The following is a 23,436-nucleotide window of genomic DNA, read 5'->3' on the forward strand; positions in this document are numbered from 1 at the left end:
ATCACAGCAGCTGCAAATGACAGCTTTATTCACCTCTTAATGGCAATATAATAAGATCAAGGGTATGATACATGAATGGGGATAAAATGGACATTTCAGTTCTAAGAAAATCAGGACATAAAAACTTGCACTAACACTATCTTAGGCTCGAATCACCTTCAGTTTACACTTGGCAGTGAAGCTAAACTCTACTACTATCTCAGATTCTCATTTTATGCGTGACCACCTTCAGCTTTGCCAAATGGAAAAACCTGGTCACTCAGAATATCCAACCTTCTTCATATTTTAGGAACATAACTTTGTTGAACATGTATTTATCCCACCTTTTGTCTTGTTTTTTGGCCGGGCAGTGAGTTATTTATTGTTTCTGATGTACAAAATGTCAATACAGATTTACAACCAAACACAGCACGATGCCCGTATAGGCTTCTATAGAGCAGATATTTCAGACAATTTGTGTTGTTGTGGTTTTATGGACTTGTTTTTCGATGAAGGGAAGCTGATATGAACATGCATGATGATCCAAGAGCCGTCATCTTAAAAACAACTATTACTACTTGCTGTACAGTACGATATTGTAGCATTGTTCTGTGTCGCTACCCTGTTCTGTGCACTGAATGCTGTAATCATTTGCCTGTCAATGGAATAAGTAATGGTCAGATTTTAATTAAAGGTATATATTACTTATTATGTGTTGAGTAAATTTGCAAATATTATGTACATACCGAATACAAATCAGCTGTTCTTTCTGCTTCGGTTGGGTAATCGTCATCACTGCTTGTTATCAAATTGAAAATGATGAAATAAAGTTGCTTATTACTGTTTTGATGAATGAAGTGGGAAAAAATCTAATTAAACTGTTTTCTGTCGTTTTGGAAAATTAAACAATTCAAGACAAATTCGTAGATTGATTGTGACGTTCAGGGTGATCTGCTATTCGTGCCTAATGGCCTGGAGAAAATACAAATCACATCTCGGTTGCTTTAGAGGACGTTAGTTTAGGAGCCGATAACATAAGAACGGACAATATCATAGCACTGTTAATTGTTTCGTTGTGGGCTGGTTATTACATTATTGGCCTGATGAGATGAAAATCGTTCACAAATGTCTTCAATTCTGCCAATAATGTGACTTTATTTTTATTTTTTTAAACATTTGAGACAAAAAGCAAACAGTGAATACTAAAGTAGATGAAAAATTAATCAAATAATTGGTCATCTAACATTTTAGAGAAAACTACACAACATCAATGTGTTCGTTTTTCAAAATAAAGTCAGATTCATATTGGCTGAATTTATTACATTTGTGTATGATTTTCATCTTGTAAGGCCAATCATGTAACAACCTTTACATTATGAGCCAGAAAACCAATTGCGTTATTGGCACAACTGCTGCTGAGTTGCAGGTTCTAGAATGTGATGATGTCACTGGACACAACGGGGGCAGGAGCCCGTTTTTCCTATTAACAGCAATACACTTCACAAGACGTAGCTAAAAAGAAAATATATGAATTAGAAAAATGATCATTAAAGGTATACAGGAGGATTTTCCCTAATTTTTGGAAAGAACCGCCCTCTCCACTTTATAAAAAAAATGCGCATGCGCAACGGTCATGCCTCCGAGGAGGAAGAATCTCCCAAAAACACTCTGGTCTTGTTTCTCTCTTCTGAAGCCTTTCTCTTCTTCTCATACACTTCGAAGACACTTTTTCTCTTGCGACCCTCTGCCATTTTCAAACGACTCGGTGCGTTCTGCGAGCAGCAATGAATGGCTAACAGCGTAACTCATATAGGCTTGAAATGCATGCGCAGAAACAAGGGGCACGACGGCCTTACGTAGGCATATCACCAGAATGATTGACAATTAGGAGGACCAATCGTCTTGATGATCCACCCGGAAATAGAACATCCTCCGCTATACCTTTGGGAAAACAATTTGGAGAAAAATCTAAACTTTCTCTAATTATTCGAAAACTACTTTAACAAATGCTGAATTATGAATATAGTTTTCTACTAAAAAAAGAAACAACGACATGGGGAGGAGCAAAGTGGTTCAACAGCCCATAAATACATAAAAAACGGAGAATGCTAACTTGATGCTACATGTTAGCATCGGGCTAATGCTAACGGTTAGCTAGCGCAAGCTACAACTGCCGTTTTTTCACTTCGACTGAACAATGTGCTATGAGATAATATCCATATGGGCCCGATTTACACCTGACTTTATTTATGTGATAAATTAGTTCATATTCCACCAGAAAATGGCTTAAAAGAGTGAAAGATTGTGTTTCTCTAAAGATTCTATTTTCCCCCTCGGCGAAGCCACGCCCCCGTCTGTATCTATTAACAGTATTACACTTTCACAAGACGAAGCTAAAAAGAAAATGTATGAATTAGAAAAATGATCAATAATATCAGTCACTGGAACCATGATCGCTCTGTACAAGACCAAAAATTTCCTCAAAAACAAAATAATTTTCCCTCTATATAATAGTATAGGCCTTTAGAACGATGTGATGTCACCTGCAACCCAGCAATTGGCCTGTTATTCTCAGTGTTGGGGTAACGTCTTACAAAACGATATTACTTTTTTCAGTAACTAAGGAATATGACATATTAAAATACGGGAATATATTAGTCAGTACAATTCAAGTAACTCAAGTTGCAAGAGCATGGGGAAGAGCAAATGTATGAACACATAAAAAGCCAAACTCCCCTCATATAAAACGTGTTGGCCAAAAGAAGTTGGACCCTGGTGTGTAAGATCTGCAGCTGTGTGCAGCTAACGCTAAACATGAGAGAATGGGGAAAGCGAAGGAAAAGGAAATCTTTGACTCCACTTTAGCACAGTGACATTATTAATATTTTCCGTTTATATTTTGCCAAAAGTAACTCAAAATAACTCAAAGTAGTGTAACTCGGCTACATTGTTGAAACAGTAATATGTAATACAAACATATTACATTTTTAAAGCTGTAACTCCTAATAGAGAATATATCAAAAAATTAAAGTAACTTGCCCAACACTGGTAATTATATTATTGGTTTATTATTGTTAGAGGAAATCATTAAATACAGTCATGCTATCTCTGTCATAGCCTTGACGGTGGTGCTCAGACTCTTGCGTATCAGTCTGGCGCTCTGAGAGGGGATTTATCCCTTTTCTGTGAAAGCATAGACAGACCTGAATGGTAGGACGAGCTTGAGTTCATGTCTCCGGTTCCCACACCGAAGGTAAATAAACCTCTCCTGTATAAGACATCCAGACTGCTGCCTATTTTTCATCTATCCTTTCGAACACCATTGTTAATTCTCTCTCTCTGTTAATTATACTTGGAAACAATTATTATTATTTTTAAACATTCACCTCACCATACACCCTTGCACATGCAGGACAATGTTTTGAAATGTGAACAAAAAGGACATTACATGAGGGTGGAATTTGCTTGGGTGTTGCATACATTTTTAGAAAGCTGCACAGCCATTGGTTGTCAGAGCAAAACAGTCAAAGAGTGGTTTGTGATGAGCATCAGTAATATTTTTATTTTGTCTGTGTCTGTTTGTGCAACATGTCAGTGTAAAGAGACAGTAAAACCACCTCGTATAAGGATACATAAACCAGTTTTTTTCTTTGTCAGAAGGTTTTCCACATCAAAAGGACTCCCATATAGACCTGGCTGGGATGGCTGGTGGGAGAGACACAGTTTTCTGCCACTAACAAGCAGCAATGTTTGGAGGAGACGAGAAAACCTGACTGATAATTTCAGCCTTATAAAGCAAAGATGAGGCTGCTGACTTATATTAAGATTGCTTTGAAGCCCGAATCTATTCAAGTCTCCTCGCAGGAAAGGGTGGTCCCCTAATAGGTGGTGATTTTTGCCTTTACTTTGCCGATTCACCATTTATTTAGCCAATTTACTTCACCAAATGTCAAACAAATATGTCCCAATATTTTATAAAATCCATCCACATTCTTTATGATTCCTTCTACCTCTGAATATGAATGAGCCGTCACTGGTCGCTCTGCAGCGTTTATCGTGCAGAGACAGAGGAAGATAATTGGTGAAATTCCCCACATCTTAATGTGACTGTGGCAGAGTCACAAACAATGAAGCTCTAGCCTGATGCAAGGAAGCACAATCAGAGAATCTCTGGAGTGTTTCTCACAGTATTATAGGTTTGGTACATGAGCACACCTGGTTCTGAGTCTGCATTTGAATATTTATTGCACGTAATTGAAGCAAAGAGATTTAGGCATATCAGCTAAAGAATCATAACAACAATATAGTGATGCAGACTTTTAGCAAATTGTATATTTGTGCTGGAAATGCCTTCTTTCTACATGACGGCCTTAAGATCAAACAGTCGGCCATCTAATAACTTAAAATACTTGTCAGATTTGTTATAAAGTCAAACAAAAACAGAGATGGAGCCAGATCCTCACCTCTTCCCACAGGAGAATTAGAAAGGGAAGCTGGCTGAACCTAAACAGGATATGACATGACAAGTGAGCAGACGACTAAATTGAATACTACTAAAACAGGACTAAAATAACTCCAAACAATGCCAGGTAACAATGAACATAAGGACAACCAGTAATATGTACAAAAATAAACTTCAAACAGATGTACACTCAATGTGCGCTACCATACAGCACCAGATGAGGGCGCTACCATCCAATTCGCCAGGATTTAACCGGCTATATTAAAGGGATATTTCAGGATTTTTGACATAGGGCATCATTTCCTAGTTATCCAGAGTGTTGATGATTGCTGGAGATTTTTTTTTTTAGTTCATGCAGTCCTTTTATTTGAAGAGTTTAGTGGTGCTAGGCTAGTGCTAGGCTACGCTAGTGCATGTCTATGGTATCTAGTAGCCTGCATTAAAAACAGTCTGGCTCAAGCACAGTGCACCTGAGGCAAATCACTTATAACACCAGACTACCAATATAAATGTCTGTGTTCACTGAATAATTTTTGAAATATTGTATTTAAAAGAACTTATATTTGAGCAGCATCAGCTTCATGGTTGTAAGCTATGCAACGGGGAAGTGATCTGCTAGGTTACCGGATCTACAGTAGTTTGTCGGCCAGCATTACTACACGTGGAATTCACAAAGGAGCTTTCTACAAATCAGATATGGCAACGTTTGGAGGACGACCCCATGATTTTGAAGAGGTTTTTAATGCAGGCTACTAGTTACCATAGACATGCACTAGCCTAGCACCATTAATCTCTCCAAATATAAGGACTGCATCAATTAAAAAAATAAAAAAATCTCCAGAAATCAATAACACTCTGGATAACTAGGAAATGAGGCCCTATGTCAAAAATCCTGAAATATCCCTTTAACTCTGTCTATGCATTTATTTAATACAATTTTTCCTTAGCATGTCCAGCCATATGCTGCTGCTGTCTGTTCGTAAAGAATTAGAAAAGTGTGTGGTCGAACAGGCTAATTTTGCAGTTTTGATGACTTCTAACACGTCTAAAAAACAAACTGAATTTCATATGACATCTGTGTAATCCAGCTATAGACACGTCTAAAACCGTTAACACTGGCTGCCCATCGCGTACAATTATAGCTCGTCAAAGTAAACACCTCATTCTCTTCTTTTCGCTTTGCACAGAAGGCAACAAGCAGAGGACGCCCAAAGTGGAACTCCTGTCACCTCTGTGTGAGCCTGGGCCTGAATGTTAAACCAAAATGGTGAACAGGTGAATGCACAATCAGGGACTGGACAGACAAAAGATGCACAAAACTGTTTTAGAAATGAAATAAAAGTAATAAGATTCTCAGTATCAGATGTTCAGAAAATAAATATTCTTCCTTAACCGTACTGCATATGCCATTTGACTTTATATTATCAGCTCAAGGATTGACCGGTTTCCGTGCTCAGAGGGAGAAGTGCACACTATTGAATTATAAAGGCTTGGTACTTGAGCTTGGATAATGCTGTTCACTTAACATACAGCAACAACTAAGTGCTTTGCATAAGTTGATGTTAATCTCAATAATAAACATAAAAAAAACATGATTGAGAAGGAAACAGTATGTTGAATGTGGTTAGTTTATAAATCAAAATGAATTGGTGAAATTCTTTTAACCAGAAGACATAAGTGTCTAATAACATTGAAAGTAATAAAGTGAAGCAGATGAACAGGCTTTTTATTACTATTATTTTGACCTTTTATTACTTGTATCCAGTTCCAAGTCTGAGTGATAACAATAGTGTAGAGGCAGGGATGTACCTTATGTGCTCCACTGGCTTGAAAAAGCGAACAATCACAAGACCCATTAAGAATAATATTAGCACACACAAGGTTGTGGCTCATTTGAAAGCTTAGAACCTCCAGATTTGTTTGTGGGCTTTGAAGGAATAGGCCACGTTTTTTACATACTGAGAAATGTTCTTACCTGAGCTTAGACGAGTTGATGTGTCTTTGTGCGTGTTCTCAGTCAGGGAAATAGACCAAAGATGTTGTTCGCATTTAGCCTCTCCCAGCATATTCCTATAGCTCCAATCTGGGGTGAAGTTAGAAGCTATTATTTTGTATAACACCTTAGGAGCACTTCAACTTTTCTGGACGTCGAAGTTAGAAAATCGACATGTTTGATTTTGTGTAACTAGACTTGGATCGTGTAACTTTTCATGTAGTTGTATCTGTGAAAATGTTGTCTAATGTGTCATATGCACTTTAACCTACCTGTTATCTGCCACCTTTGGGTTAAAAAAGTTGACATTGACATTTAGTATTTATGCTTATCCAAATCTCAAAGCGTATTGAGTAGAATAGGAGTAGGCAACGTCATGCCCGGGGGCCAAAACCGGCCCTCCAGCATTGAACCTCTGGCCCTCAAGAGGATTTTGAGGATTAACAAATCAAAGATCAATTGTCTGTCAAAGTACTCTTGAAATGTGAAAAATGTGGTCAATTTCTTTCAAATTTCATATGTACAACGTTGGCATTTGTAGAAAGATATGCTTTGCTTCGGCCTACAATTGGAGGGTCCGGCCCTTGGTCTTTTGACGAAGAAGAAAATCGGCCCTCCACCAAGCAAACGTGTCTACCTCTGGACTAGAGCTTCCAGCCTATGCCAGCGTGGTACCTCATTTGAAAGCCAAGACCTTCTAGTTTCTAAAACTACGTGTAAGATCTGTGTGAGTGAAACACGACAGGGGGTACTGGAAATAACAAGTTACTAAAAGTATGCAGCATCTATGACTCCAGAGTTCTGAGGAAAGGAACCCAGATCTCCACAGACTCCTCACATACTCTATACTCTCACTACGCCCTGTTGCCGTCAGGGCGCAGGTTCAGGTCCCTCCCTCTGCGGACAAAGAGGGCGACCTCCACTTTCCTCCCGACCTCCATCCGCCTGCTAAATGACTGTGTGGACCTTGGTCTATCAAAGGCCCACTATATTGTTTTTTTTTTTATGTATTTATTATTGCCGTATGTTGTTGAATGTCTGTGGATGTATTGTTTTTATCGGGCCCGTACTGGCACTTCCTAACGGATAAATAAAGTGAATTTGAATAAAAGTATGCACAATAGGCTGCCCTCGGTGGCCCCGGACTCCTGTGGAAATGAGATTCCTAATCTCAGTGGGACTTTCCTGCTTGAATAAAGGTCAAATAAAGCCACGGGATCAATCTGTGAGGGGCTAATTCTACTTTCTGAAAATGCATAACAAGCAACAACTGTCAAATTGTGTGAAATGTTATTGTAATTGTGAATAAATCAATATTATAGTGTTATGGTTAAAGTTATATTAATCACTTTGCCCTTATATGATAATAGGATAAGATTAAAAATAACTTCTAGAGCTATACATATTGTTGGCTTCAGAGTTTATCCTGTGCAACAGATGGTCTAGTAGTTAAGGCTGCACATATTGTCTTCAATTTGCTGAATGTCTCTCCCCATTCTTCACCTCCTTTCACATGGAGCTGTCCAACAAAGCCTACAGGGCAAAAACCCTCACAAAAAAAAGACAATCTTTTATTCTCTTGACATACATCGAAATGCAACACGACTCTGATGATCTGCTGATTGGAGCGGTGACAGAGCGGCGGCTGTTGTCTCTCCACCGCGTTGAACTGTGAGTGGGAGTGAACACGCACGCTGGGCAAGTAGCACACAGGGACTGACTCACTCCCCGCAATCGAAATCGAAAACATCTTCACTGACGATGCCTGCTGCTGACATCCATTTGTCAAGAAATGACAAATAAATACACTGAACCCTCGATGCATTTCGTCAGAGAGTGTTGCATATAAAATGTAGCCCCATGTTGGGGTAATTGAGCGTGTCTGTCACGGAGAAGATGGGTTGCCCTGGCGGAGGTCGGCAGCGTTAACTGGGTTTGAGCGTCACATGGTGTGAGCCTATGGTGAGACTTGGTATTCTAAGCAGCAGGTCCAGTCAAGCATAAACCATTTCCGAGCAGAAAGCATGCAGTCTGATCCACATGAGCATCAACATCTATTTCTTTGAATGATTTACACCCCAGATTTGGCTTGACAAGAAGACAAAAATAGGCAAGCTCTAAAAACCTTTGATAGTGGTCAGTCAATAAAACTGGATCCAAGGCCGGCAAGGTGAATACAGCAAGAAATGTGTTGGATTGACAAATAGGTCGTGGGGTCACAGTGCCTCTCCAACATTTCAGCTTTTGAGGGATGTTTCCGCTCAGTGTCTGACAAAAGTGGTCCAAAAATGGTGATGCTTTAACTGGGCATAGTCTAAATGCTGAGGTGGGTAGAGTAGCTGCAATATTAAGTAAGAGTAACTTTATTTGTCGTGACTCAATAATGATTTAAAAGTACAAAGAGTATTTGGGGAAAATGGTATCTCAGAACTGTGAGTACTGAGTAACCTTTTGAGCGTAAAAGTCTGGTTTATGATTCAGTTGTGACATAAATTAAATGGTAAATGGACTCAACTTATATAGCGTTTTTCTACCTTTTATCAGGCCTAAAGCGCTTTACAGTAAGGAACCAGTCACCCATTCACACTCTCATTCATACATAAATGTGCACACAGACACTGGAGGCAAGTGGGGCGAAGTGTCTTGCCCAAGGACACAACGGCAGTGAGCATTTGTGGGAGCTGGGATTCGAACCCCGACCTTTCGATCACGAGACGGCATGCTTTACCAACATTTAAAAAAAAAGTTTTTGACGCTTTAAAGGGGCTAGATGCAAGTTGGCCATGTTATACTTACTACTGCCACCTCAGGTCATACGCGTAACTGCAGCTTCTATATTAAGCTCGTGCATGACAGCAGTTCGGACCCGAATTAACACCTTTCTGAGTGACAGTGCGGGATTTTAGAGGCAGTTGTGGTGAACAGGTCTGGGCTCATTCTACACCTTAGGACATTGTTGGAACATTTAGGGGGAGGAAAGTACTTAGAATTAGAATTAGAAAGGGAAGCTGGGTGAACCTAAACAGGATATGACATGACAAGTGAGCAGACGACTAAATACTACTAAAACGGGACTAAAATAACTCCAAACAATGCCAGGTAACAATGAACATAAGGACAACCAATAATATGTACAAAAATAAACTTCAAACAGAAGGGCATTTAATGTGCCGTACCACACAGCACCAGATGAGGGCGCTACCATCCAATTCGCCAGGATTTAACCGGCTATATTGAAGGGATATTTCAGGATTTTTGACATAGGGCCTCATTTCCTAGTTATCCAGTGTTGCTGATTTCTGTGGTATCAGCTAGCCTGCATTAAAAACAGTCTGACCCGCTCCATAGTGCACCTGAGGCAAATCACTTATAACGCCAGAAAGAATCATTTTTGGAATATAACTGACCTTGCATCACATGAATGATCGCATTTTGAGGGACTATTTTCTAGCAGATCACTCCGCCGCTGCGTAGCTTATACAACCATGAAGCTGATGCTGCTCAAATATAAGTTATTTTAAATGCAAAATGGTTAAAATGACTCTATCGACACAGACATTTATATGGTTAGTCTGGCGTTATAAGTGATTTGCCTCAGGTGCACTGTGGAGCGGGTCAGACTGTTTTTAATGCAGGCTAGCTGATACCATAGAAATGTGCTAGCCTTGCATTAGCCTAGCGCCACGAAACTCTTCAAATATAAGAACTGCATGAATTACAAAAAAAAAATATCTCCAGAAATCAGCAACACTCTGGATAACTAGGAGATGAGGCCCTATGTCAAAAATCCTGAATATCCCTTTAATATAGATGGTGCAGTTACACGTGTGACCTGAGATGGCAGTAGTGAGTATAAAATGGCTCACTTTCATCTAGCCCCTTTAAACTTAATTTCGTCAAAAGGTTTTTCAAGTAAATGTCCTTGAGTAAATGTAACTGAGCGCTACCAGCCCCTGTCTATGTTAAAAACATGATAAAGCACATTTGAACAAGCGCTGAAATGAGAAACAAAGAAGGAAAAATATTTAATAACTTGTATATTATGCGAGTCATGGAGAACACAGAGCTAATACTGAGCCTTTCCCAAAGAAAAATAAAAGTTCCCAGTCCGTGACGCAGGCTTGCCGTGGTTCCGCTTTGATATTACTGCCCCTGAATCCGTTCCTTCTAATGTATTCCGAGATATCTTCTGTATTGTCGCAGCGCAATATCTCCCCAGTTTATTGCATTTCTTTGCCTCATAATAAAGCATGTATCCAAGACAACAAAGGCTGCAATAGTACAATGACGTTTTCTCATTTAAATGTTCATATGTAGCTGGTTCCACATTGTTGGTGGTATCAGTCACGTGACTTTTTCCTTTGATCGAAGCCATTTTGAGGACTTTTCACAGCGGAAATGAAAGAAGTATCTACTGTTTTTAACCCTGCAATGTCTTCAACATTACACTTACTGAGAATCTGTCGCTGTTATGACAACACAATCCCTATTAATGCACAATTCATAATCATGTGACGTTGAATTGTGCGTACTTCCACAAGCTTCTAGAAAAACGCGTCTAATTATCTCGTCAGTGGGTCACGGCGACTTACAATTAGCATTTTGTCTTAAAGGTTGCCGGAGAAATCACTTAAGTGTGGGAGACAGAAACACAGATGAATCATGAAACAAAATCCCGGCAATTAAATGCTGGCTCTCAGCAGAGAAAATCAGTCTTAAAATTGTGTGTTATTTTAGGAAAACACCAATGAGTCACACAGTTTGGTCTGCATAGATTAGACCCAAAAATGGAAAAGTGGGAGTTTGAGAATTAGCATGCAATTAATCAGGTCTTGAGGGGGAAAAAATGATTAAGCCCCGTTTGAGGAGAGACCATGCAGGCAAAAAAAAAAACACCCATAATAAACTCCAAAGGCCCCTGCGCAACATCTCAACTTTAATCATTAAACCATTTCAGTGATAGGTTTTCATTCTTCTTGACCAATATTTAGAAGGCTTCTTCAGAGGGATTTGTCTGTCTAGTCTAGCCTGATTTATTGAGATTTCAATCCTCCATAACAAGGCAAAATTACAGATTATTATTTTTATTATTATTTTTTAAGTTCTATTACCTAGTTTATTAAATGACAAAATGAGATATACAAAAATCCCCTTTGAAAAATCGTTTATGTCAATGTAAACTTGATTCTATCCACACTTTTGTCGGGAATCTCCACTAGAATCTCAAATTTATATTTCATGGTGTATTTTATTTTTCCTATTTACCTGTTTTGATCATAAGAATCAGCCTTTTAACGGAACAGGCCACCGTTTTTGCAAACTGAGATATGCTCTTACCTGAGCTTGATGATACGTACCTGTCTGGTCTTTGTGCCCGTGGAAGAGCTTGGTCGCTTCTAACTTCACCCCCTTTTGGAGCTGTAGGAATACATACAAGACCAGACAGGTACGTATCAACTCGTCTAAGTTCAGGTAACAACATGTCTCAGTATGTAAACATGGTGGCCTGTTCCATTAAAGGGACTATATGGAGTTTAAAAATGATAAACGAACATGTTGACTGTGTTTACAAGAAAGCTCAGCAAAGGCTTTTCCTGCTGCGTCAGCTGAGAGGTTTTGAAGTTAGTGACCACATTTTATCAAGGGTTTATCAGTGTTTAATTGAGAGCGTACTGATATTTAACATAGTCTCTTGGTTTGGTCATTTAACTGTCAAAAACAAAGCTAAACTTGGCAGAGTTGTTAAACAGGGCAGTAAAATAACAGGCCAAGAACAAACCAGTTTATCTCAGCATTACAGTAAAGCTGGGCGTCGTGTCTGTATTAAGATCACAGATGACGATAGCCACCCATTGTCCCATCACTTTGAGCTCCTTCCATCAGGGCAGAGATACAGACTTCCTTGTGCCAAGAAAAATGTGTACAGGAATTCTTTTGTTCCCTTTGCCATCAAGGAGCTGAACAAGTTGTAAGTATTAATGTCGTTCAGTCAGTCTGTTTCTTTATTCCTTTCCTTTAATGAAGTGAACCTGCTGCTACTGTGTCTGCAGTGAACTGATTTTATAATTGACTGATTTTATTATGTACATTGCTGGGCAGATGATTTAGAATGTATGAGCAAGCCAAAGGCACATTTCTGCCATCATTGTGCATGGTAGACAATAAAGTTTTTCTATTCTATTCTATTCTAAAACTAAGTATTTTCATCCCTATACATGTTCCAGCCATGTCCTAATGTGTAGAATGAGCCCAGACCTGTTCATTACACAAAATTAAACAATGTGGATTTTCTAAGCGGATAAAAGGGGGAACTATATTGTAAGGCGTAATAATACCAGGAGTAGTTCGAAATCCGCACAGTAATCTTCACTTTACTGCGCAGTAATCTTCACTTTACTCTGCGGATGCCAAACTACTCCTGGTATTACTACGCCTTACAATATAGTTCCCCCTTTTATCCGCTTAGAAAATCCACATTGTTTAATTTTGTGTAATTATACTTTGTAGTGGAACACTTCACGTAACCATATTTAAATAGGGAAAATGTGGAAGAGCTTGGTAGCTTCTATCTTGACCTGTTTTGGAGCTATAGTGGAGAGAGGTAGAGGCTAAATGCTAACGCCGTCTGCGCTGTGTTTACGTGACTGAAGGCACGGGGGAAGATCAGACAGGTCCTAAAGAACTCGTCAAAGCTAAGGTAAGAACATATCTCAGTATGTAAAAACGGTGGCCTATTCCTTTAATATAGAAGCTGCAGTTACGCATAAGACCTGAGGTGGCAGTAGTGAGCATAAAACGGCCAACTTGCATCTAGTCTCTTTAAGTCATCATGATGCATAGTTCAGTTCAGGTATTCAAGTTTATAGCAATCAACCACAGTGGAATCTACAATATTCCTGATGAATGAAGCGCTCGAACAATGAAGACAATTCAAAAACGAAAAAAAGACAATTGTTTTGAAATTGTTTCAATCAACAATTTTCCCGCAAATCAATCAAGCAAAGGAATGAAGTCTCCTTTGTCAAACAATACCCACAACATGAGTCACGCTTCAAATTTAGGCCAGATTTAGATCATTCTTCCCTGAAAGTCCTCAGAGAAAACAAAATGTTGTTTACAGAAGCCCCACGCGGAAGATGATTAATGTCCAAGGGTCAGAATGGATTTCAATCATTTCATCACAGCTGCAGTTCAGCGTGCAACACAGGAGCCTCATTCTTCTCATGTGTAAACAGAAAATGTTTAGTTTATAGCTTGGGTTGAGCCCCTATTGGTAAAAGAACAGCTTCTTCTTCTTCTTTTTTTAAGTACAACTATTTCATATAATAATAAGAGTTGAAAAATAACTTTAATGAGTAGATGCTATGTTAATGTTTAGTTGTGTAAAGTTGTGTTTTGTTGTTCACTACTCTCGTATCTCACTTGGACCAGACACACTGGAACATCTCCCTGGTGAATGGCTCCATCTAGTGGCAGCATGTGATTGAACACTCGAGTAGAGGTCATGCATGTGATCACGGCAACAGCAGCAAAATGAGAGGCAAGTCTGCAATATTATTCAATGATTTGCCACTCATTTCTCTCAATTTGTTGAAGGTGCCGTTTTATTTAGATTTAAAATGTGCATATCCTCCATTATAGTGTTTCCCACGCAATTTACCATGTAAGTGTGTGTTTTCCCCGTGCTGCAGTTGCTTAAGTTTCTATATTGGCCCATTCTCTGATCTTCACACACATGCTATGTAATGCTTAAGGAATTTTGAGTAGTGCCTTGTGGTTGCATGTCACTTTAAGAGTGCTCCCTAATCCTAAACCTCAACTGTGGTGTGTGCAAATCAAAAGAGTAAAAATACACACAGTCAGTGGGAGAACACAGATTTGCTCTCCCTGAGGCCCATGGGCTTCCGCTCGCACAATCTGTCAAGAATATATCACTGGGAGATGAATGTAGTGCATTGCTTCCATTCACAGAAGCGAATCGTTGTCTGATCACAAGGACAATCTGCCAGTTTAGACTTTGTCATAATTAGGTCTAGGGCTGGGTACCGTTAAACGATGCCAGTACGGTATCGAAAATGAAGATTTAGGTACTACCGGTGTCGGAAAAATAAAAGTATCGAAAGTAGGTACCGAAAAGAAATATAAAATTCAAGTTTTTATGCTGTTGGTTATACAAATTTAAAAAGAAAATAAAGTGAAAGACAAGTAAATAAAAAACATAAAATGTAAATAGTGGGGAATAATGGGTTACATTTGGGAAACATAAGGGAAAGGGAAATAACGTGGAAAAAAAATGGAAGAAAAAAAATTGGGGGGTAAATTTGGGGAAAATTAGAAAAAAGGGGAAAATTGGGAGAGAAAAAAAGGAAAAATTGGGGAAAAATTTGAAGAAAAATTTAGGGGGGACATTTTTCTTTTAAATTGTTAAAAATGGGGGGGAAAAATAAGAAACGTCGAAAGTTTTTTTCCGCCTGTTGTTAAAGGAAGTTTCATCTCAAACAACTAATACAAAGAAATGAAATGGAAGGAGAAAAAAAAATTAACATTATTCTTTTATTTTATGGTTCTAAATGAAAAATAATTGAGTATCGATACCGAAAAAAGGATCGTTCAGGTATCGGTACCGAAAACTAAGTATCGTTAAAGCACCGGTATCGAAAAAATTTTTAACGGTACCCAGCCCTAATTAGGTCTACAAAGATTTTCCTTATTTTTGTCACATTTTCAGAAGTTCCACATAGGGCTGCTTGATTATTGAAAAAAATAATAATCACGATTATTCAAACGATTATTTTTTTGCCTTTAAAAAAATCCATCAAAAAAGTGACAAAAATCCATCAAAAAAATGACAAAAATCCATCAAAAAAATGACAAAAATCCATCAAAAAAGTGACAAAAATCCATCAAAAAAATGACAAAAATCCATCAAAAAAGTGACAAAAATCCATCAAAAAAATTACAAAAATCCATCAAAAAATTACAAAAATCCATCAAAAAAGTGACAAAAATCCATCAAAAAAAGACAAAAATCCAGCAGAACAAAGACAAAAATCCAGCAAAAAAGTGACAAAAATCCATAAAAAAAGACAAAAATCCATCAAAAAAATGACAAAAATCCATCAAAAAAAATGACAAAAATCCATCAAAAAATTACAAAAATCCATCAAAAAAGTGACAAAAATCCATCAAAAAAAGACAAAAATCCAGCAGAACAAAGACAAAAATCCAGCAAAAAAGTGACAAAAATCCATAAAAAAAAGACAAAATCCATCAAAAAAGTGACAAAAATCCATCAAAAAAAGGACAAAAATCCATCAAAAAAAAGACAAAAATCCAGCAAAAAAGTGACAAAAATCCAAAAATTAGAAAAAAAAATGTGAAAAAATTTTCTTTAAAAAAAAAAAAAATGTAAACAAAAAAAATTATAATAGATTTTTTGCGATTATGCTAATTTTGTAATCGTTTACTGTTGTAATCGAAATCGTAATCGAATTTCGATTAATTGCACAGCCCTACTTCCACACGTTATTGTTCCGTTCTCTGGTTCTAGATGACAAATATTTCAGTATCGGTATCAAAAATCAAGTATTGTCAAAGTACTGGTATGGAAAAAAAACTTTAACGTACCCAGCCCTGGTCATAATGTGATTCAGTGCTTCTCTGTTTGACGCAGCTCAATGCACAATCACACTCTTTTCCTCACTTCTGTTATTGATCTCCGTCATGCTCAGAATCAATGACAGTTTCTACCAATCCCAGTTTAAATTACCTCTTGGAAGCAAAAAAAAGATAAGTGCGCAAGTCATGATGAAATTGATAACAAAGAAAAATCGTGGAATGTTTTTCTTGTTCCAGGGCTATATTGTCACACTTTTTTTTCTTCTTTCTAGAATTCACTGCTCATCATCAGGAAATCCCACAGTCAGTGTCAGACCTGCATTAAATGAAAGCTCGAACCCTTGACTTGAAGTAGACGTCGCTTCCTTTTTTTCTACCATATTGATATAAAACGTCATTAACCGTCAAAATCGACTGTGACCATATGGGTTGATTGTCACTGTTGTTTTAAATGGGGTTTTTGATGTTAAGTTTTTGATTAACCTTTGTGACTTTGTTAAAATAAAGTGATCAGAAAAAAAAAAACATTGGATAAAAAAATACCACCATTAATACCCCATGTGACAAGTGTCCATTTACGATCACTGTAAACTGTAGCGGCTCAAATCTAACATCTGTGTCTTTAAGATCAATGTCTTTTGTTTAAGGCACTAACAAAAGGAAAGCTCATTACAAAAATAACCCAGACATTAAAGTTTGGGAAAAGGCATGAAAACAATTAAAATGTGTTCTCTCCTCATGTCTCCAGTCCAAATGAGAAAATTATTATTGGAAAAGAAGAATTTCAACAGGCATATATAGGGTGAATATTAGGGTGCTTCCTCGTACTATGTAAAAAAATATATTTATAAATCTGCTTTCCTCATCTGCATTTGATGATGGGTCATAAAAAGATTCAATAGCCAAAATATTAGCTAATTTAAAGAATATTTAGAACTTGCTCAATGCGATTTATTGTTCTAAAATATAAATAATCAAATTATCCCTTTTTTTTTTCTAGTTTTGACTCTGATTTCTGTGTTGGATCGGTGCATCCCTATATTTTTTAGATGGTTATTTGGTATTTTTTGCACCTGACATTGGCAACTAATTTCAAATTAAATTGGCTTTTATGTGGACTCTTGCATTAGCGTTAGCATTTGTTAGCATGGGTAAACATTTTCTTTTAAAACAAATTAAGACTTTTACACTGAAATAATATTTTCCAATATTTACATCGGTTTTACCACCTGACACCAAAACTGTAGTCTTTTTAGACCATATATAGTTGAGCTTGTTTTGATTTAATTGAAAGTAATAAAAATGTCTGAATCTTGGATTGGCGCCATGTGACTTTTGAGAGGTAAAAACTTCACTTGAGTTGAGCAAGTCCTAAATATCAATATTTTCAGCTAAAACTTCTCTATAACAAGCATCATGTAATGGAGGGTTGGAGAACACTGCCCTGAAACTTTCATTTTTTTAGAAGCACCCTTGTGAATATGGGTAAAGTGGGACAATGGGTAAAGTGGGACACTAACTCCAATTACTATTGCTAATGTGTCTTTTTTTTAAATTTATTTACTTAAAATACAAACACACTCGATCATAAGAATATGCAGGATAAGAAAATAATGGTTCTGTGCATATTCCTTCACTTAATATGGCGTTGCAAACCATAATACTGCCACTTGGTAAAAACGTGGAGGTATGTCCAATGACAGAGCATTTGGGGATTCATGATCTTAAGGTTATAACTTCTAAAAACTGACATGCAGATTTTTGTTAATAGATTATATAAGGGAATGCATCTGCAAACAAAAGTCACATTTTTATTCTTTATACCTTTATTTTTTCAAGAGATTTTATCACTGTCCCACTTTATCAATGTGCTGTTGGTAAAGTGGGACAGCTTCATATCGGCAAAGTGGGACGATGTATTTTTGTGGAAAATCATGGGTGTTTTTTTTTATTTAAATATCTTCAATTTAGATCAATTTAACTACATATATAGTTATAACTTTTGTGTTAAATATTTGACTTCTTATTCTCCGCTGATGTAAAATAGACATGATCTAAAGCTCTTCAAAAATATATTACATTAAAGACTCTAAACCAAAAAAGCTTGAATTTTCTCCCCTACATAAGTTGGGCTTTTATTCCTCTTTTTTTTTTTTATATTTCTACAATTTCCTAATTTCAGCGTGAGCATAGCCGACTCATGACTACCTTTTAAGACAAGCCTTTCCTTGGTTTATCTCTAACATTCAGTCGTTTCTTTGGCCCCTTCCCAAGAGACCCACGTTAATGACTTGAATGTCCGACAGAAAACCGTGTGATTTCCCGCGTGTCTGTTTTTGACTCCGCTCCAAACAAACTCATTATGTGTTTTCTCCGCAGTGAGACAAGCAAGCATAGAATCCTCCTTTTTTTTTATACATATTTATTATCAAGACATCTTTTAATATGAAGTTACGGCCTCATAACAAAAGATCGTGTTGAAAGAACAAAGAGGGGGGAAACTGTGGCTCACAAAATAAAGGCATTCTCTCATAAAATTTATACAAAGTCAATATACAATACGACAAATGCAAAAAAAACAGGCGGAACAGTATCACTAAACATTTAACCATATATTTGACAAGGAAAAATGAGCTGTACAAATACAATATTTCACTCCTGAGATTTTTGTGTGGGGCAAACGTGACCCTGTTGTTAACCCTATAGCAAAACTGCATCGACTGTGTCCATTCTTCTTTTTCTTTGTTTTTGGTGATCAATACAATTTGGAAATGAAGATTCAAACTTTGGTGACGCGGAGGGGAGGAAAAGGAAAAAAAACAAAAAAAAGATAACGCCACAAACCTGAAATCGTTCTAATATTGCTTTGACGAAAGTGATCGTTTACTTGACAATATCGGCGGACGCACAATAACGGAGAAGAAGTTGGCAAGCAAATAGTACATACAAGGACAGATGCTTATGTCTGGTAACATTTCACTGCGTTACAAGAACCGTCGTCGAGTCTTTAGCTTAAAATTATGCACAGGAAAAGAACATTGGTCGCTGTGTGTTTCGTATTATCCTACAATGCCATCCTTTCACAGTCAAAAAAGATAGATGAGATTTTCGCTTCTGCTCCGTATTTTTTCAAAGTTTGGGGGGCTTTTTTTTCTCTCTCTTTTTTGTTTTTTTTTGTTGGACGGTATCATGCGCGTTTCCATCTGTTACGGCGATCTGTTCGTCCAATAGATGTGATGGATGCTCGTGCCAAAAGCTTGAAATCCCAGTTGACATATCACTCAAACAGTCATCTATAGTCTGTCTTTTTATATCTGCCAAGGAGTGTGCGGAAAGAAATCTGTTATCCCAACTTCGCCCACAAATGATTCCATGTGCTGATTCAATACTTCCTCGTTCGGAGACGTCGGGGGGGGGGGGAGGGTTTTTTTACGAGGCGGCTTTTCTAGTGTCCGTTCGTTTCGGTGTTGGATGCTGGAGTCGACGGAGTGGAGGATCTCGAAGCCACGGACGCCTTCTCCGCGCCCGGGCTGGACACCGCGGGGATGCTGTCCAGGCTTTTGACGGCGGAGATGCTGAGGGGGGCGGCCGAGGACGCCGCCCTGGCGCTGGCGATGGCGGACACGGGTTTGGGCTGAGCCTGGAGGCCCGGGCTGCAGATGAGGTGGTGCCGCTCCCAGTCCTTGTGCTGGCAGAAGGAGCCGCAGTACCGCGCCGAGTTGCAGCCGCTGCACGTCTCGCTCGCCTTACGCCCGCAGTTCCAGCAGCACTAGACAGAGGGCAGACGGAGGCACAAGTTTAGATTAATGTGTTATTATGCCCAGGGACACAACTGTAGTAGAAGGACATTGATGAATAAACAGTCAATCCTCGTAAACCACAGTTACCTAAAGTAACTATGGTTCTATGAATATATGCTACTATAACTACTGTTGTTTGAGAATGTATACGTCTATTCTTTTCACATTTGTACACCTAAAAAAAAGGTTGTTGCAAAAGCTAAACGCAGGAGAAAATCACATACATAGTTCTTTCTAATTATTTTATTACTTAAAGGGACTATACAGAGTTTAAAAATGTTAAAACTATGTATTTTCTTTCCCCTACATGTTTCAGCCATGTCCTAATGTGTAGAATGAGCCCAGACCTGTTCACCACAACTGCCTCTAAAATCCTGCACTGTCACTCAAAAAGGTGTTAATTCGGGTCTGAAGTGCCGTCATGCACGAGCTTAATATAGAAGCTGCAGTTACACGTGTGACCTGAGGTGGCAGTAGTGAGTATAAAAGGACTAACTTGCATCTAGCCCCTTTAAAGGCCATAAACCTGATTTTTTTTTTAGCTTATAAACAATAAACGAGGGAGCACGTAAACTAAAGTTGAAGTTAGGCCTGGGCGATATTTAAGATATATCGATACATTTTTAAATGAGATATGGAATTAGACCATATCGCGTATATCGGGATATTTCAAATTCAGATAAGCTATTAAGTTAACATAAAGAAACAGGTAATCTCAAGGTGATTTTTAAAAAAGTGTATCTTAAACTGAGTACTTTATTTTGTTTTCTCTTTATATATAAATGCTGCCCTCAGAAAAAGATTGACCTTTATTTTATTTTATAGGCTATTTTATCCAAGATATTTTTTTAAATCAAATGTGCACCGTATGGAGCTTTGTTATATAGTGTTTATGTTTACATTTTATAGTGAATTTTCAATAAAACTACTCGTATTTGAATTTGACTTTCATTTCACAGCTCCTACTTTGCGGAAAAAACATCGGGATATATATATCGTATATCAATATTCAACCTAAATATATCGGGATATGACTTTTGGTCCATAATCCACAGCCCTAGTTGAAGTCCAACTTTCCTAATTCCTTTTTAAAATCCCAGTTTGTCACAATGACGAGTTTATCCTTAACTTTCAGGGAGAAAAACTGTCGCTATAATGAAAACAACAACAAGCCTGGGAGTTCTTGATCGATAAACTTTTTTAATTAGATACACAGCGCAGAAAGACTGGTCTTTTTTTCCCCACTATTGTCTGCTTTTGCAAGGTTAAAACAAACATTATTCCAATACTAGACTAAAATATCATGCGTTTAATGTTCTCATTATGAGAAAACACCCTGAATACATTTCTAGCAACAGACGGACTTTGACTGGCAGCCAATTATACTCGCAGCTATTTTGACAAAATAACATGATGCATGGGAACACAGGGACCTGGGCAGATCAAGTGTGAAGCCTTGCCATTGCAGACATTTTCCTCCTTTGAGTGTTTATCCTAATCCTATCGGGGCAGTGTGTAAAACCTTTTGTGATAGGAGTGTGTGAGTGGGAAGAAATCCATCAGCATCCAGAATTAATTGGCTTTGCAAGCTCTAATTTAACATTTCAAACAAAAACTGTCACAACAAAACCGTCCTTTAACAATTCTATAGACGATGCAGCAGCTAATTAAAAGTTTCCCCGCTGATTCCCGGGAGACCCAAAAGCTAATTATCTAAATGTCAGTCTTAAAGTTTGGAGATTTCCCTGGTGCTTACTTATCACTTAACCGTCAATATCTTCAAATTGTGCAGAAAAAGTGGTTCCGCCTACCTCGCTGGAGTCCTCCTGTTCGTTGATGACCGAAATGGCGTCTTCCTGTGCTTTCCTCTTCGCGTCCGCCAGAGTCTTCTCCATCTTTGACCGTTCGGTGGCGATCATCTCAAAGGCTTTCTGTTCGGCTTCCGCCACGGCCTTCTGCACTTCATCCATGGCCTGGCGCTTCACCTCATTCACTGCTTCCTCTGTGCAAGGAAAGTCACACCATTAACTCACTGTCACATTTCTTAAGCTTCTAACTATGGCACTTTTCCCTTCTAGAAACAAAAATACTTATTGTTTTTGAGTAACCCTGCATATTTCAGTAAACCACAAATGTTTGCCTCCTCCGATAATGTTGGTTGTTGTTCTCTCCCAGTAGAAGATGGGTCTAAGTTTTTAGGATGTTCAAGCTACTTTGGAACACCTTCGCCTTCATATTTTTGTAGCACAACAAAAAACAATCTACATGTTTAGAAAATATCCTTCTGACTTTAAACGTAGTAATACAAAATGCCAGCAGCACTAGACAGAGGGCAGACGGAGGCACAAGTTGAGATTAACGTGTTACGCCCAGGGACACAACGGTAGTAGAAGGACATTGATAAATAAAGAGTCAACCCTCGTAAACCCCAGTTACCTAATGTAACTACGGTTCTATGAATATGTAAGTGCAATATGAAATAGAACTACTGTTGTTTGAGAATTATTTTATTTCTTAAAGGCCATAAACCTGTTTTTTTTTTTTTTTTTTAGCTAGTAAACAATAAACAAGGGAGCACGTAAACTTAAGTTGAAGTTAGGGCTGGGCGATATATCGATATTTAAGATGTATCGATACATTTTTGAATGAAATATGGAATCAGACCATATCGCTTATATCGGGATATTTCAAATTCAGATAAGCTATTAAGTTAACATAAAGAAACAGGTCATCTCAAGGTGATTTAAAAAAAAAGTGTATCTTAAACTGAGTACTTTATGTTGTTTTCTCTTTACTGTATATATAAATGCTGCCCTCAGAAATAGACTGACCTATTTTATTTTATAGGTTATTTTTGTCCAAGATATTTTATCTATTTAAATGCCTTAACACCTTAACGTTGTCATACAGTGTTTATGTTTACATTTTATAGTGAGTTTTCAATAAAACTACTCGTATTTGGCTTTGACTTTGACTTAACCTTTCATTTCACAGCTCTCACTTTGCGGAAAAAATATCGGGATGTATTTCATATATCGATATTCAACCTAAATATATCGGGATATGACTTTTGTCCATATCGCCCAGCCCTAAATTTACATGTTTAGAAAATATCCTTCTGACTTAAAACGTAGTAATGCAAAATGCCAGCAGGGGGCAGCATCCCGGTCCTGCAGCTGCACTCAAATGAGAATCAGCTCAAATTGAGAGTATTGCAGACCTGGAAACATGCTAATCTGTACATGGAGAAAGAGTTTGACTATGGACAGGATCAGAACTTTCAAACTCCGCATGTGTATGTTGAAGAGTGGAAGAGAGACAGCCCCAGTTATTTCTGATGACGATACATTATTGTAACATGTTTAAAAGCTTTCAAAGGTTCATTTTATACCACTGTTGAAGTTTTCGAAGTATTTAAAGTACAATATAAGACTTTTAAAGAGTAGACTATCACTATTTAACAAGCATCTTACCAGCTTTTCTCCAAATTTCGTCGGTGACGTACGCCGAGCCTTGCCGTGGAGCGAAGTCACGCTGCGAATCTGCGGGAGACACAAACAGAAGGGATGAGCACCTGCCAAATC

The 23,436-nt window shown here is 37.9% G+C and overlaps 1 protein-coding gene across 2 annotated transcripts in view; it reads right to left on the bottom strand.

Annotated features, from left to right (window-relative positions):
• Positions 1–18,487: 18,487 nt before the first annotated feature.
• The window catches only part of cbfa2t2 (CBFA2/RUNX1 partner transcriptional co-repressor 2), a 35,798-nt gene continuing 30,849 nt past the window's right edge, over positions 18,488–23,436 (bottom strand). Inside the window, exons 8-10 of one of the 2 annotated variants that reach the window (XM_079579278.1) lie at positions 23,326–23,394; positions 21,664–21,854; positions 18,488–19,821 (exon numbers count right to left, since the gene is read on the bottom strand). In XM_079579278.1, coding sequence (XP_079435404.1) covers positions 19,498–19,821; positions 21,664–21,854; positions 23,326–23,394 — 584 coding nt within the window. In that variant the 3' untranslated portion in view covers positions 18,488–19,497. The remainder of the gene's footprint in view (positions 19,822–21,663; positions 21,855–23,325; positions 23,395–23,436) is intronic. The other variant, XM_079579277.1, reaches the window with a different exon arrangement.

This window comes from Gobius niger (assembly GCF_951799975.1).
Source record: "Gobius niger genome assembly, chromosome: 20".
Taxonomy (NCBI): Eukaryota; Metazoa; Chordata; class Actinopteri; order Gobiiformes; family Gobiidae; genus Gobius; species Gobius niger.